We start from the raw sequence: 17,533 nt of genomic DNA on the forward strand, positions 1-17,533 counted from the left end.
CTCACATACCTCATTTCAATGCAAGTTGATTCATACATCATATCATATTTCACCAGAAGTCAAACATAAATTAATATTGGGACATTCAAGATGATGCAACATTCCCAGTATACACAAATAGAATTCTCAATTTACAGACAGGAGGACAGAGAAATGAAGGAAAAATAGACAAATTACCATCGAATTGTTGGATGGCAAAAGGTTCTCTAAACGAACATCTCTAGAGAACACTTGGTACATAAGCATTCTAATGGCCAGGCCCAACTGGATGGCCTAAAATCCAGTTTCTTTTTCACCCCTTAATTTTTCATAAGTAGTGTAAATCATTGAAAAACTGATGAGACAATTATAAAAGTTGTATGGATAGAGGACCATGTTCATTGGCCACAACAATCAAATCACAAAACCAAGCTACCACATACCCAATCAAATGCTACAAGTCGCCCTCTGTATCATCAGCCATTCCAAACTCGAGCAAAATCAATAAATTTATCTTGCCACATTTTGTGCCTCTAGGTGAAACATACTGCATAAATCGAGGTCAAGGTGGAAGAAACTTGCCCACAGTTCTCACTAACTTCATTTGTAAAAAATAGTAGTCCTCAAGGAAAACTGTTGAGAGAAAAACCTCTTGGGGGGAAAAAGAGGGGGGGGGGGGGGTGTTGTCCCGTGCTTAAGAGTTGAGAAAAAAGAAAACTGAAAGAGAAAAACTATCTAATTGAAGCAGGACAAGGAGAAATTTCACCCAAGCAGCCTTCCAGGTGAAATGAGGTTGACAGTTGAAGGAAAAAAATCTCTACAAATAGGTGGCACACTGGAGAAGATTACGTTCTCCAGTGGATTGAAGGTGCTTTTTTTGGGTTAGAAATTTGAAGGCACTGATGAACGGTGCAATTCTACTCCACAGATAATAGCACTGGAATTAAATAATTCCAGAGATTTATAAACCGCGGGAGAGATGTTAGAAGGGATGATAAAGAGATGTGTAATGCGCACAAAAGTACAAATATTGTATATGCAGAAGACAATACAGGAGCCAGAAACAGATTGATGTCTGAGGTGCACTCAAGTAGAAAAATCAAGTAACAGAATATAGACAAACTAATCAACCTATTCAGTGCACGGAAGATATGCACTTGAATGCAAATCAGAAAGTTTAGAACAAGGACAAGTAGCATAAACTAGCATTGAGTGTGTTGAATAGATAGACTGGAAACAACTTTACAGATATAGAGAAGTGAAAGCAGAGGAAAAATAAAATATTGAATACATGGAATATAAGCCATGACTGAGAAAATTTACCCTCAAAGCCACTATTAATCCAACATCGTTAAGAGAAATTATTACTTAAATTGCAAAGAAATTCAAGTTCATGTATAAAATAGGCCATATTCCGTCTCACTTACAATGGATAGGTTATCAAAATCCTTCTAACCATCAGGACCACACAAATCCAACTAGTACCAAACAACAGGAGCTAAATGAGAAACTAAGAAGAAAAAGAAAGTGACTAGAAATATAGATCAAACTGCTAAGCCATAAGAGAATTGGAAGCTATCATATCAAAAGGTAACTCAGTAATAACAAAGCCTAGTAGAAATACTATGCATGCCAAAACATACAATGAGAACTGATAAGAAGACATGAGAAGGGCCTACCAGTTGACCAGCTACAATGCTCCAGGTAAACTACCCACTGCGAGTGGCATGGACTATTTTAGCCCTTCTCGTGGGCTATGTGATGCAGATCAGGGGTACTCCAAACACCACCACAGGAACTGTTTTTTGTTCAGCCAATCCTTGTCTTTTGGGAGTTAATTAACAACAAATTCAGCATTACAACGATAACAAAAAGAATTGTCCTAACTAAATGGGATGGCTAACTCAGCATTATCCTCACTAAATGGGGCAACTTCCACATTAGCTCTAATATGTTCACAACTCATGTTATCTTTTCTAGTTTTACAGCACATCCATCTTAGCACCCTCATCTCTAAAGCACATAGTTTCACCAAATATAGCCATTTTTAACTGAACAGCATTCCACCCCATACAACATACTTTGTCGGACAACAGTTCCATAGCACTTCCGTTTAAGCTTTAAAAAAGACGCAAAAGTCTAATAGTACTCTGATCGGACACCACTTCATCTGTCCCGCTTTGATTCTTTGCTAGACATCATCATGCTGTGTGCCCTACTTAGTTCATCATAGACGTCAGATATCAAAATAGTCACTTGAACCTTGGCAATCTATTTCTCTCCTCAATTTTCACCTTGTAATAATCCATCATAGTGTGACTAATGTTTTACACCATATACCTAGAGAACAGCTAGACTCAGCACCAGCAACTACATTCTATTGTTTTTCATCTCCCAACACTCAACTCAATATGAGAAGTCATGGAATCTAGGATTCAGATCCAAGTGTGATTCATTGCTTGTGTTGCACTATAGTTCACTCAATATATTCCACTCTTTGTAACATACCATGAACGAATTTGATGCCGAATCATTCAAAATCTATAATTAAGTTGTTTTACATCCGAATCATTCAGAATATATAATTAAGTTGTTTTACTTGAATTATAAGTGTTCTAGTACTAAAGAGTATTTGGATTAATTCATATTAAAGAATGTGTACAGCATATACTACCAACACAGGGTCCAAAGACAAACAACCATTTTTTGTGATTATTTAAAATCTAAGGGTTCCAATACGTTGAGAGGGCCTACCATTAGACTTTATTATCTTTTCTATAAGCCCCGGAAACAACCATCGAAACTTGATGATAAAAAGATACATGTTTGTTCACTAAAATTTCAATTTTGGGCAAAACAATTTGGTTTTGAGTACAACACACGAAATCCAGGACCTCCACGAGCTACTTTATAACCTTTGTCCCCCTTTTTTATGAATGACATATAAAAATAATGAGCAGCATGGAACAATGGTCTCAGTTCTGCATTGGCAAAGTTTTATAATGACATTTCTCTTTTGGAAAAGGAAAAGACTGCTCTCATTTATGCAAAAACTAGCTGTTCAACCTCCAGCAAAAACGGTGAATAAGACATTGAGGGTATTCATGGATTTGCCCCAATGAAATCACATATCCAAGCATAAATCCCAAACCCAAAGTTAGAGCCACTGAAGTGCAATTACAAGAATTTACCTAAGAGATATAGGATTACCGCAAAGTTGTTCCAATTCATTTTCCAAAAGTTGTTGTAAATCTGCTTTAGTCCGTCTATAAATCCAAGATTGGCTACCACTGTCCCAATCAAATCTAGAAGGACCACTGCAAGAAAATCAAACATGCCAAACTTCAAACACAGTGTAGAAATAAGTAATAGTAGATTGCATCTATCTACATATAGTAAAGTGGTTCTTCTGCTGCTCCTCACAGAGCATGAAAGTCTGGTAATAGCGTTGGGTTTGAACAAAATCCACAGGTATAGTTAGTAACTACTTGTATTGATCACCACTTGCATAACTAATTTCAAATATATATGGTAAAAAAAGGACTTTTCCACTTAAAGGTCAGTTAATTATAACAATTGCAGAGTTTAATGTTACAGAACAAGCTTAAGTGAAAGAAAAATAATAGTGCATGAAAATATGATGTGATCATAAAATTCCAAGGATGCTTATAAGCAGTACAGGCATGTTTCGGGAATTTAAAATCACCAAATATTCTACAGGGAAAGGTCATGCAAAATAAATGAAACCATAGGGGGCAAAACTTATGCAATTCCAGTCAAATGCTAAGAATAAAAAAAAAAAAAAAAAGAGTTCTAACACACAATAGCTTTGATACAAATAGCAAGTACCTCACTGGAGAAGACAACCAAAGCTGTCTGTTTGGTGTTTGTTTGTTTAAGACATAGGTGCCCAAATTCCCAAGCTTAAGTGTTAAAACCTGATTCTGTAAAATAAAATATCAGAATCAATATAGAAAGGAATGTGTTATCCTCTGGGAAAATTTAGAGAAGTCCATTAACACAAGTCCATTATGCTTACTGCATAGTCAATGTCAAAACCATCAATTTCAATGTCATCACCATATTCCTGTTACAAACCGAAAAGCGTAAGTAAACATTTTATCAACTTCTCATTGCTGATGTGAATTTGATAACAATAATCACCTCCAATTTCTCTTGCAAATCATGTATTGTAGCATCAGCCAAGCTGTGAAACTCATCCTCCTCAAGAAGAGAACTGTATTTGACATTACACATTAGCCAAAACCAGTATTCACACGAGTATCAAGATACAGAACACATCAAATTTGAATCCAAGTAAACTTAATTTGAAGAAAACCAGCCACTTATTAACGAATTCATATAGAAAGCACACGTACAGAGGAAGAGGAAGATACAACTTCAAACGCACCCAGATGCATTCTTTATACGAAGAGATCAATAGTTTCAGAATAAACAATCGTTTTGGTGAAGGGAATAATTTCAACAAACAAGGCTATCGTATTTGTTAACTTATTGAATGAAAGAGGAATTACAACACACCTATAATCAATGGCCGCAGGTCCTGGAGCATCATCGAGATTCGTAGAGCGTGAGCAGAAAACCCTATGAGCTGATGCTACGGTCGCTGATGACAAGTCAGGAGCTTTTGAAGCTTCAACGAGAAACGAAGAAGGGAGAATAGAGAGAGGAGAGGAACTCCCATGCCTACGGATAGACGAAGATGGATAGGATTCCAACGATAACAATCTTCGTAATGACAAGCACTTCCTCATCGATGAGAACATAATTCACCTTATACTATGGAATCAAATCGAATCGCACCCGAATTTCCAGTTGCAGAAGCCCAAAAGCTTTTTCTCGTCCCTTGCTTCATTTGGGATGGAAAACCCTTCAAACTCGTGACCAAGTTATGGAAAGCTGTAGAAGGATCGAAAAACATTAGTGCATTTTTTTTAAGATCGCTGGATTCGTATCTAGCATTAAATCTAAGCACCGAAGATACCAATCAAAGGACTCAGGTAGACGGTACTTTTGTCATTGGGAAATCCGAATGCGTAGTGTTTATAACCCTGCTATGCCACTGTCATTAATCTCTCTCCTCTCAAGAGAGGCGGAAAAAACATAAATAAAGAATACTCCCTCGCCTCTTCTGCAATTCAGAGAAGAACGTAGAAGCGAAAGATTTCTGAGAAGATACCCACCTTCTCTTCCGTTCTCTATCAATTTCAGGTTCGTTAATCCACTCGTTAGAGTTCCATTTGATTGAACTTGGGTTTCATCTAACTCCATGGCTTCTGTATAGATTCTAAGATTAGGGAGTTCTCTGTTTTCTTCTCCTTTGGAAACTATTTCTCTTTTCGGAAGTTATATTTTATACAACGATGTAAATGTTCTTTAATATTTTTTGGGATCTGTATCTTGTCAATGACAGTTCCCTCAGGTTTGCTTGTATTTTCTTCTTGTTCTTGTGGTGCATGACGTGCTGACTTGATTAGCAACAAATTTGAAGTGGTACTGGTTCGTTGTAAGATCCTTTGGGCAAGCAGATGTTATATTAGGTTCCCTCTTTGCTAGCTAAGCTTGGGTCCACTGTACTTGTCCGGGTTCGAGTCACTTTGATCTGAAAGTTTCTGGGTGTTCTTCTGCAATGTTTTTTTTCTGTTTTTTTCTTCCAACGTTCTACTGCAATGCTAAATCTCAGATCTCTCAGATCTCTCAGATCTCTCAGATCTGCCCTGTTCTCTTAGCAATAATGGACCATTCTGCTGCACTACTGTTTGAGTCTCGGATTCTTGGTATCTTGTCTGCCCTCAAGATCTTCCAAGAACATCATCTATGATGCTCATTAATTACTTCACTAAGCATTGGTGCGAATCCATCACCAACACTTATGAGGACTTTATTTTAGCATTGCAGGTTGATATATCGTGACTTCAGCTGAAACTCTGATTTTGGGTGCTATTGCAATAAAATTGTGATCTGACGCAATGATTACCATCCCAAACCTAGATGATGGGCTCATGAAGCTAAAGATTTGGAGTCAACCTGTGTTTCATTTTTGTTATTAGCGGTAAGTATCTGAGTCATACTCAACTATGGTTGAAGTATTTGAGTATACCCAGTATGTTCTAATATAGGCAATTGGATCAGTTACCATTCAACTTTGTAATGAGCCTTTGTAGAAGGGTCCAATTAACCGTAGAACCTAGTGGTGGTTTATAAATACTAGTTGAAAGCAACGATTTGAATATTCCAATTTAGATACTTAGAGTGTAATGTTATAAGCAAACCTTGTGCTTAAACCTAACCCTAGCAATTAGTTAGTTGCGAGCCTCAAGTCTGGATCACCTTCCTTTTAGGGGAACGATGGGGCTTGTTTAGTACTTTTCCATCACATAATATGAGCGATGTCTCATTTCTGATTCATTTTATCAATATTCCAAGCTATATTCTACCCTATTTTGTGGTTGAAATGTATTGGAGAAGAACAATGTGTTCCTAAGAAGACAATCTTGGTGAGCCTCATATTTATGGTATAGGGAAAAAACCATTGAGTTGAATCACCTTTTCATCAAGGAAAGCAATATGCTTCCTTGATGCTTTTTCACTACATGATAATGATGGGACCACGTAGGACCCATTGGAGTCCCACATATGATTAAGATATACATACTCTAGACTCAAAGATAAGGAGTAAAGGTCGAAAATTGGCATTTTACAAACGCAGGGTTGCTCGAATGGTAAGACACTAAGACTAACACCTCTTAGTAAAGACATTGTGAATTCAATTTTTGTTAATGCATATATAATATCCCTATCCCCATGTATAAAAGACTCTTCCTTGAATCAGAATTTTATCAAATTTATTTCTAACAAAGAAATAAACCATTTATTTCATTATTGATGAAAGACAAGTGTCTATTACCCACATCCAAAGATTGAGTTAAATTAAAATAAAAAAATTATGTTCGAAATCTTATCTTAAGTTTGTGGATGACTAATAGACAACTATCATTCAAAAGATAAATGGATACTCCGATTACCAAAAAAAAATAAAAAAAAAAAAAATGGATACTCCATTTAGTTGTCAGAGATAATTCACCATTTATTAAAAAAAAGACATTAGTGGTTCGCTGGGCTGGGCCTCTGGGTCTCAAAGACCGTGCAGCATGACATATGGCTTAGACGTGTCAGCATTCTTACCAAAAAAAAAAAAAAAAAAGACGTGTCAGCAAACTAGGGTAGCCATGCGTAATCTTATATCTTGTATAGAAAGGGCAATACGCTGTACATACGTATTGCATACCATTAGCCCGTCCGTGTTACGGCGTTTGAACGCAGTTACGCAAACATGACCCGCTCACTTCCTGTTTACGCCTCTTTTCGTTTACTTTTCTCCCAAATCTTAATTCAAAATTGCTACTTTTTCCCCATTCCAGAAAAGTAAGAAAAGTAAAATGCAGTTGAAGATCTAGACCGTAGATTTCATGTGAATCTAGAAAGAGTCCGGAAAGAATAGGGTTACTGGTTAGCGTTGAAGTTGCCTCGTCCGCCTCTCGTTTGACGTACTTTTGACTATTCACCCAATTCGCTGACGGAACCTTACCGTTTCCGAGATATATCCATATATATAGGGCCACAACCGCGAGCAGTGGTTCCTTCGTCGACTTCTTCTTCTTCCTGAACAAGAAGAGTTGATTTTATGAGATCTGAGGTTGCTTGAGTTACCAGCTCTCCTTCGGAAGAGAAAGGAAAACGACCGTCCTTTCTGATAAGAAATTCTTTACCATACAGTCTGGATTTACAGAGGTTAGCTCCAGATCTCTCTGTTTCGTCTTCTCCACTTTATTTTTTCTTGGAAACTTTCATGCAAACCTGTTTCTGCATTCTTTTATCAGTACTTTGCTGGTCAGATTACTGCATGCGGTTTTGATAAGCTTCATGAATTTGCTACATCATAGTTGTTGAGTTGTTGGAGGATTTCTCTTCTAATGTAGTTTCTATTCTATTTGAATTTTTTGCGATTTCTATAACCGAAATTCATCTGTCGAAAGCTTGGAATTCATTGCAATTCTGTATGAATGTTTCTGGTTCCATTTGTAGTATTAAATTATCTTTTGAGACGCTTAATGGGAAATCACAGTCCAAGGTCTTTGCCTATAATTTTCGTCGGCGATTTTCGATCCGTTCAGTTCCATATGTTTTCATCATATAAGCTGATTTAATCACTTAAGTGGATTTTGTTCCAAGTTAACTTAAAAGGAATGTTAGAACCTTCTACATATCATCCTTTCTGCAGTTAAGATCACCTAGAGTCTCCCCCTCCCCCCTTTTGTCGACATGACACTCTTAAGTTCCCAAATTTTCTGGATTCTCCATAACCTGAGTAATCAGTATCAGAAGGTTTCAACGCTCACTTAATCTTTGTTTTTAGTTCTGCTGAAGTGGTTTTTGGCTTTGGTCTTATCTTTCTGCTGTTTCTGAGTTTGAGAATTGTCTGATGTTGCTCCTATTTGTATGTTCGTCTTATTATACCAAATCATGAAATCTCGCTATATCATAAGCATTCATCTTTTGAACATGGAATTTTCTGCTAGCATCACTGCATCAGTTTTCTGTTCCATCTTGATGATATTCCATTTAATGTTGCCACTCTCATAAGTTTGTTTTGTGGCAGGTGTGTGGCTCCTTTACATGTTTGGCATCAAATTTTCCTAGTTGACAGTGCCTTCTTTCACTCTGGCCGCTACTACAAAATTGCATTCTTCTCGCACCTCTAAGTGGGTGTGGGGTAATTATGACAGGGTGATTATATTATGTATGTTGAGGAGATCAAAATCATCACACATTTGGAAACTTTGCCGCATTTCAGAGGGCCTGTCGCTCGACTATGGCTAAGGTTGCTTGTGTCCTGGAGTCAGAAAGTTTGATGCAGCTTCCAAAGTCTGATAGTTAGTAACCGTACCCTGAAAATAATCAGCTTGTGTAAATCTGGAGCTGAGATTGTTATTCATAAATAGGTACCCAAAACAATATAAAATAAAAATACTGTCTGGAAATGAAATTGCAGTCTGTGTTTCACCATGATCAGGTTCTCATGCTTCCAATCTCACATCACTGGCCATAAGACAAAGGTTTGTACATAAATCTATATTGGAATAAAATTTTTTGTTTTTCATTTTTTTCATTGGGTGATTAAGATAGTCTATTTAACCATGAACACACACTGTCTTTCTCTTGTTCAGAGGAGTGGTCAACTGTCTGCTGGAGCAACAGATGTTACATCCCAGGATCAAGTTCTCAGTGTTTCCAGTATACCTACTAATTTGAATCATTTACTCTTGGAATCTTACACGGATAACCCCTCCAACACTAGTGCCAAGCTGCTTCAGAGTTCAACTTCTTTCGAGTGTCATTCAAAATCTAACAAAATGAATAGCGGTTCAAGTAATGAAGGTGAGATTAAAGCTCATCAAATGGAGTGCATCAAAAAGAGTAGGTCTCTGGAAAATGGATTGGACAGAGAAGAGAAAAATTCTTCCAGGATGGGCGCTAAGGATGATTTGTATCAGGTTTCTACAGATGATGATTCCCATGAAATGAACTCTAGTGCAACACTTGATATGATTGACCATGATATGCATATAAAAGAACCATCTGACAAGGAGTACCAGGAAATCAGCTTGCTTAATCAGTGTCATGAAGCTCTCATCAGTGAAACTTTTCAAGGGAATTGTGTTCAAACACATAGTGGAAGCATTTTCTCAGTTGGAGATTCAAAGCTGCATCAGAAAGTACATGAAGATTCTGTTTCCCAATTATCTGGTGAGCATGGCGGGAACTCTGGACTTAGTACACCAACTACTACACCCATAATTGCAAGATCACATTCATTGCCTGACCTGGAAATTTGTACACCTCAGTCGAGAGAAGGTTCCTCATCCCCAGTATATGTTGGAGCTGACTACAGATATTCTGATATTCTTTATGCTCAAAATGCCAACAGGGAAGAGTCTCATGATTGTGGGTCCTATGCACTGGAAAAACCAAAAACAGAGAACAGTATATCTGAGGATGAAAAAGATAAATGCAGCAATGTCATATCTGAGAATGAAAAGTCAGAAAATAATTTTGGGGATGGGTATAACTCTTTTGGAATCATTGCTCCAGAAAAAGACTGGACAACTGAGGGAACAGCTGCAGACTTGGTGGAAAATCTTCAGGGAGAATTCTCAGCCCAAAAGTGGAATGAGTTGCCAAGTAAGGATTATAAAATCAAGCGTATTGAGGAGTGGGTTAGCATGATTAATCTTCAGGATGCCATTCCGCTTGAGGAAGAAAGTGAACCTGCCAACTCTATCAGTGAGACAAAGAAAGCTCCTACAGCACATGATCATAAAAGCACTCCAGGGATGGATTCAGCAAAGAGCTACATTGCATCTTTGACTGCCACCTCCACATCAGCTCAGCTGGCAAATCTTGGGTTGGTTGTAATTCCATTTCTTAGTGCTTTTGTTAGCCTAAGAGTGCTTAATCTATCAGGGAATGGTATAGGTATGCTCTAATTATGCCCGTAAAGCTGTCCTGTTATTTTTTTTTCTCTTGAGTGATAAATATTAGGACTAGGCTTTACCTAGCAGAGGGGATGCTGTCTCATAAAATTCATCTCTCTATTCTACATTTTTCCAGTGAAGATAACTTCTGGAGCTCTTCCACGGGGCCTTCATGTATTAAATCTGTCTAAAAACAATATTTCCATCATTGAAGGCCTTCGTGAACTTACACGCTTGCGTATACTGGATCTGAGCTATAATCGGATTTTCAAAATTGGTCATGGTAAGACGTATTGAATTTGGTTTTTCACCTTAGAATTTTTTTTAATGTTCTTTTGTATATCCTTCTTCAGGGCCATATTTGTGTCTGTTCACTCTTGACTGATGGGTCTTATACTTGGAGACTCAGAATCTTGCTCGTACAGTATAGTTTGTGCTTCTTAATTGCTTAGATTATTGAAGTTCAGCATCTCTAAGATCAATAGCCCTAAGGTGGAAAGTGATAAACTACTGACTTTTCCATTTTATTTTCAGTTATGAAAATAATGCTGCATATGGATCTTGAGAAATTAACTACTCCCTCTGTCTTACAAAGACTGTGTGATGTAGCCTCAAAGGGATGAGAGCCAAAAACCAAGATGCCTAGATGATCAACAAACTAATTAGGGTTTACAAAACCTGTGGATAAAGGATTCAAAGGCTGTTGAGGGTTTTGGGGTCTCTCAGATGGGTGTATAGGGTCTGAATTAGGGTTATTGGACTAGGGCTTTAAAAACAAAAATCTGAAGCTCATTATTTTCAGTTGCAGATTTAAGTTCGTAGGTTTCAGGGTTTGGGAATTTTAGGGTTCAAGGTTTCTAGAGTTTTAGACTGTAAATAGGGGGGCAGGTACAGGGATCGAGTGCTAACGGGATTTTTTTTTGAGGGGGGGGGGTTGTCTGGATCAGGAAGAGGGCTTGAGAGATAAAAATTTAGGGATTTGTAGAACAATAGGGATGGCTGAATGGAATAGGAAAGGAGGAAACAATATTGTTAGATGGGGAAAGGTGAATGGATAATATGGTTACTTACCAAGCCTAGAAAGCCTAGGATGGAGGATGGAGGATGGAGGAGTGGAGGCAAACCAGCAGCTCTGCCAAAGGAGATTTCCTTCAATCTGAAACCCTAGAAACTTTACTCAATACCCTGATCTTGCTGTAACAAATTTCTCAAGAATTGTATTCTCAAAATGTGTTTCCTTACAAGCATATGTTGTCTATTTATAGCTCATCAAAAATAGAATTCAAATAGGACTTCTACTTATCTCATTCTTGACTGACTCAAATAATAATTTATAAACAGAATCGGACTCCTAGCAACTGCTAATTTCTATCATGCCCAACTGGGCTTCTAATAGGACTGTCAAATTCACCTACCTACCCCTGGAATTGATTGTTCTTATTATGCTGCTGGACAGCAGCCTAGGACTTCTTTCGGGCTTTGGGACTCTTCTTGGGGTAGTTCTGGTGACCTACATCACTGTGTTTTGGAGTTCTTTTATATTCTATATTCCTTTTAGTTTTCCATTACATAGTGCATAATGGCTGCCTTCGTTGCCCTGCTACTCAAAAACATTTTTACGCATTAAAAGAGGGACAGGATAGTGTACTGAAAGTGGGAGAAAGAAAGGAAGGGTGATGCAGTAGCATTATTGTAGCTAGACGGGCGGGACCGATCTGAAAAACCAATCTCAGATAAATCTGCCTGATATCACGATTATGGTCTAATACAAGTGTTGGAATGGAGTAACCGTTATTCTACTGTTTTAATGAGAGATAAATATGTAGGAAACACTTTCCCCATTTTGTAGTTTGAGCTGGTTTCTATTTTGAGTTTAGATTTCCTTATTGATGCGCATGTAGCCCCATTATATGACAATTAGGTTGAATTTTGAATGGATTGAACTCCTGTTGAACCAAGGAGAATCATGAGAAGGAAAAACTGCTGGGTGGAGGAGCCGAGGAAGAATCGGACAGTCTGAGCCTATCCCTACGGTCCAGACCGCACTGTTTCCATCATTGAGTAACAACATTGACAACATCCAAGCCTGTCCTAACATAATCCACTGATTCTGTCACAAAGCCCCATTCTTAAACCAGTCTGGAGAGAGTATTGACTAGAAGACCAACTCTTTTGGCACTCAATTTTAGCTTCTCCATGTCATTATCATGGACTATAAAACAAAATGACCATATACCTGGAGCTAATGTAAAAGTCGACTTTGAACCTGGGAAACAATCAGGAGAACAATTGCAGCAGGATTAATAAGTAAAAGATCAATGCCAAATAACTAAAAGGCTTTTTTTATTCATTATTTTCTATTTACACATGAAAGAACATCAACAGCTGGGAAAGAAGAAAGGGATATAAAGAAAGAGGAGAGGGCGGGGAAGAAGAATAGGATCAGCCAGCTATCTATGCGTATCATCCTCTCACCCATGGTATTTCACTGTTGCCCCATGTCATAGCTTTATCAATAGTTATTTTCTCTTCGATCTCTGTTTCTGTTCAATCACACATCAACTTAAAATAACCCTATTATCATAAACAACCCATTCCTAATCGAGAAATTAATTAATTAAACTATAAAATAGAAACTAGACTCTAACTAGGATTCCCTATCAACTCAAAAATATGAACCTAAAATAGCACCATAAACTAACTCCTTTCAGCCAGCAGTCCATTTCAGTCCTCAAATCACTTATCAATAAACATGAACTCTTTTTTCCCCCCTTGGTCTACATCTGGAAGTCCTGCCTGTTAGAGGATGAAAAAACCTTGGACCTCTATCCAAGAAGTAAGGGCCAAATTTTAGAAGGTTTAGTTAGAAGAGGGAGTTCTAGTTGTTGGCTTCTGCATACTTATAAAGTTCATGACTCAGAGGTTCAGTTGTAATTTCCAAGAAATGAGTGGTACAGTCTGGTAGTTGGTAGGTTGTCTCTATATTGGTTAAGTATTTTTCAAGTAGTTGAAGTAGGAACCTTAGTTTAGCTTAGTCTGTTTCTAATATCTGGTCATTGATTTACATTGCATAACATTTATTCCAGACTTGAGGGACAAGCCTAGAGTCCTTGAATGCATTCCATGCTGGAAAGAAGTGTGGGAGTTAAGTTTGAGAGTTGAAGAACTGCCATTTTTCTGAGTTGTGTTAAATTTCTGCTAATAGTATTGCTTCAGTATTTCAGTTTGTTGATTATAGCTACTACCCTTTGCAATTTTACTGTAAGTCATGAACTTAAGTACAAGGGATGAAGAGATATAGAACTAGACAACCGCACTGGTGCTGTTGGGTTGAAAAAAATCAAGCTTTTATCCTAGGAATAATTTGTTTCTGGGTGTTAAGACTGAAACTTTGGGGATTAGTTAACCTGACTTCAGTGCTTTACGGATGCTTGGTTGATTTCTTTGACAGTTTTTAATTTCTGGAAACCAATCTACTGAGATCTAATAATGTATTAGACCCATTTAAGACATTTGAGTGGGGTTAGTGTTCGCTCTTGTAGTAGTATTAAAAGATGTGTTTAAGCCTAGGGTTTATTAACATAATCCGTCTCCTAAAAGTAGTATTAGTAGATCACACGTGGGGGACAGATTGTCCATGAAGGATACATATCAGACTTTGCCCCTTCATCTAACCAAATTAACTTTCAGGTACTCATTTTTCCTGGTTTTCATGTACAATAGACTTCTACTGAATCAGCGTTAAGAAATATATGTATGAATATGTGTGTGGAAGAAAAATAATTGCATTGAGGTACTGTAGATTCTGTTGTTATATGGGATCTTCGAAACAGACGTCTGTCTTATGCATAAGATAGTTCCGTTTATTTTGGATGATTACTTCAGTTAAGAATTCCTGCATCCAATTCTGGACACGTAACTTTAGTCATTATACAATCTTCTCTATGGTTTTCTTGACTGTGAACATCCTAGGCATAGGCATTAATTGTCTTCTCTGCTCTTCCATCTGAAGGCCTGGCATATTGTACATCCATTAAGGAGTTAAATCTAGCTGGCAACAAAATCAGTGAAGTAGAAGGTCTTCATCGTCTCCTCAAACTGAACATTCTGGACCTGCGCTTCAACAAAATATCAACAGCAAAAAGCCTTGGCCAACTTGCAGCTAACTACAGTTCCTTACAAGCCATTAGCTTGGAAGGCAATCCAGCACAGAGAAATGTCGGGGATGAACAACTAAAGAAATATGTACAAGGTCTTCTGCCCAATCTGCTTTACTTGAATAGGCAGCCTATCAAAGCTCACTCTTCAAAGGAGGCTGCAGACCGTGCAGCTAGATCAGCGCTCAGTGCGCATAAATTTGATGGTAGCCTAAGATCAGAACATAAGCTGGTCCGGAGGGGGAGCCATAATGTTTCATCTCAAAAACTAGCATCTTCATCTAGCCATGCCCATGCAAGCAGAGGTGCAGGCTCACTAAACCGGTCTAAAGGTCGGCAAGAGCAGATGCCACTACCTCCAAGCAGAACTACAGGAATCATCAATCTGCATCACCATTCTCATGCCCTCGGTATGAATTTGAAACGTTTGCAGTCAGGGCTCTCGATGCACCGGAGTCAAAGTGCAAGCAATCTAAGAGATCCATGATCTGACCAGATTTCATACTATTTACATTCAATATAACTCTCTGAGATTTTGGATAGCTAGAACTTTTGGGTACCTGACTTTTTGCTGCACCATCTTATATTGATGTTTTCTTGCAACAATCTTTTATCGTTTATGTTTTATTATTATTATTTTTGTCATCTATCAAGTTTCCCAGCGTCCGGACCTTACTGGTGTCTGATGTTGAGATTGTTGGGCTTTATTTCCGACATAAAAACAGATTTTTCGGCAACAGGATCAAACCAACGGGGTTGGTATCTACATCCATCTTGGATCTAATCAGCTCGAATGAATGTGCCAAGGAGCAGCAGCAAAGATTTCTCTCCATTCTGAAACAGGTATTAGAAATTGGTGTTGAACCTACAAGTTCTTAATGATTTCTAACGGGCAAATCTGAGCCTTGATGCTAATAATTTGGGAGAGATGGGAAGAACACTTCGAAGACATTTTTCCTGGTGAAAAAGGGGTCTGTTGCAAAATCGGTGGAAGGTTTTCGTGCTTTCTGTTGCACATGATAAAACTGTCTTGATTTTTTCCCCTTTTTCCGGGTCTCTCTTACATAGTTACATGACGTTAGATCGGAAATGTCATTTTACTATTCGATCATTTATAGTGTCTTTCTTGCTTGGAGACGCGTTTACGCGTTTACCTTCGGTATCTCACCCAAGCTAAGCACTCTCCTAGCCCAGAGCAGCTACACCTCAACTAGGCTGTTTTTACTTGGAAAAGAGTAACAAAAACCATAGAACGACTTGGGTTCCGTGCAAAAAATGCGTCTGAGCTATTAAGAGCAAGGTTTAAAGTATTCCACAATACCATACGATATTGGCCGATACGTCTCCATATTTGATCCAACCGATACGAAACATCTTGATACGTGTCTCCATTGAATTACATTAAAATACATTAGCCAGAGGGATACAATATTCGATACAAGACGATACGTCTCTTAAAATCACCTGATCGATACGATACTCGATTCTGATACTTTAAACCTTGGTTAAGAGTGATTGTTAAGAGTGATTTTAGGCAGTCGGATTGCACATCTTGGTCGGAATTTGAGCCTCACTCATTTGTTTTTTACGGTCAAAATTTTGATCTTCTTACCCAAAAAAAAAAAAAATTGATCTTACCATCCATAATATCTTGCTAAATGATTCAACGCATTTATTGCATTGAACTCAAACAAAATCAACGGATGATTTGAAAGTAAAACCTGGACTTTCAGTTCTCTAAAGAGAAACCAGTAAAGTGTTGGTTTATTTGATTTTAAATGGATAACGAGGGGAAGACTTAATTCGTAACTGTAGATCGTAATGAGATTCAATAATTGCAGTGGGGAGCCCTACCTAAATATCATAAATCCTCTTAACACAATGCGTGGTAACAAGGTTTAAAGTATCGGTATCAAGTATCTTATCGATTAGATAATTTTAAGAGAAATATGGTCATGTATCGACTGTTGTATCGCTTTAGCCAAATATTAATCATTTTGACTTGTATCGTATGGTATCGTAAAATACTTTAAACCTTGCATGGCACTTTTAAAGCATAGTCAAGGAAGTCCGTGCTCCAATCCTCCTTTGCTATCACACCTTTCCCTTTCCCTCTCCCATATCCCTTGGACCTGTGGGCCCCAGTCCTATGACTAGAATCATAAATCACTGATACTTTTTTTTTGGTAAATAAAAGAGGGGATGTAGTAGCGGTGACCTAGCGCCCCGCTACGCAATGTTCGGACTTTTTATCCAGTGCGACCTATGCAAGCATTAGCCCTGTGCACTACCAACGCAAGCACTGGCCCCGTCAGTGGAGCCCCACCGGAGGCCTAGTATAGTCCATAGAAGCCGGTAGCACTCATGCCTAGGCCAAAGAGCACACAACTGTCCAATGCAAGAAACAGAGGAGCAAAGGAGAATCGAACCTGGGACATGAGGTTTACCAATCCACTTGGGAATGAGCTTGGGACCACTAGACCACCACCCCGTGGTTAAATCACTGATACACTAGCGCCAGCATCCATCTCCTAAGAAAATTTACCAAGCCTTGCACCTCCAAATAACAAATATGATCGTTTAAGAAATAAAAGAACTCCAACAACCATACAACAAAAACTCCAACAACCAGCAAACAAGAGCGCTGAATATGGCAAACCAAAATGATTCTCTTGACAGTTTGCCATGTATTGACATTTTGGACTATCACAAACACAATGTCTAGAAGACTACTTCCACGAGCTTAATATTACTCTATCAATTCTCCACCTGTATCACCCATATTCTCTACAACAGAGCTGCATAAGTAAACATGAGCTGATTGAATGGTTTCACGACCAA

At 38.1% G+C, this 17,533-nt stretch overlaps 2 protein-coding genes across 3 annotated transcripts; one reads left to right on the forward strand and one right to left on the reverse strand.

The window, feature by feature from the left end:
• Positions 1-2,499: 2,499 nt before the first annotated feature.
• Positions 2,500-4,893, reverse strand: LOC149004434 (frataxin, mitochondrial-like). The gene is made up of 5 exons (XM_089167853.1): positions 4,522-4,893; positions 4,144-4,216; positions 4,019-4,066; positions 3,829-3,923; positions 2,500-3,296 (listed from the first exon to the last, which is right to left on the reverse strand). The coding sequence occupies exons 1-5, from the start codon at positions 4,764-4,766 to the stop codon at positions 3,167-3,169; spliced, it is 591 nt and encodes a 196-aa protein (XP_089023979.1). The 5' UTR covers positions 4,767-4,893; the 3' UTR covers positions 2,500-3,166.
• Positions 4,894-5,082: 189 nt separating this feature from the next.
• Positions 5,083-15,742, forward strand: LOC149004435 (uncharacterized). 2 transcript variants are annotated; one of them, XM_089167852.1, is made up of 5 exons: positions 5,083-5,211; positions 8,660-9,116; positions 9,228-10,536; positions 10,672-10,818; positions 14,548-15,742. In XM_089167852.1, the coding sequence occupies exons 2-5, from the start codon at positions 9,066-9,068 to the stop codon at positions 15,177-15,179; spliced, it is 2,139 nt and encodes a 712-aa protein (XP_089023978.1). In that variant the 5' UTR covers positions 5,083-5,211; positions 8,660-9,065; the 3' UTR covers positions 15,180-15,742. The 2 variants fall into 2 exon arrangements, with proteins under 2 accessions (XP_089023978.1, XP_089023977.1); XM_089167851.1 differs by lacking the exon at positions 5,083-5,211 and adding an exon at positions 7,457-7,791.
• The last annotated feature ends 1,791 nt before the right edge of the window (positions 15,743-17,533 follow it).

This window comes from Hakea prostrata, chromosome 9 (genome assembly GCF_041222555.1).
Source record: "Hakea prostrata isolate BN-2017 chromosome 9, UWA_Hpros_2, whole genome shotgun sequence".
Lineage (NCBI taxonomy): Eukaryota > Viridiplantae > Streptophyta > Magnoliopsida > Proteales > Proteaceae > Hakea > Hakea prostrata.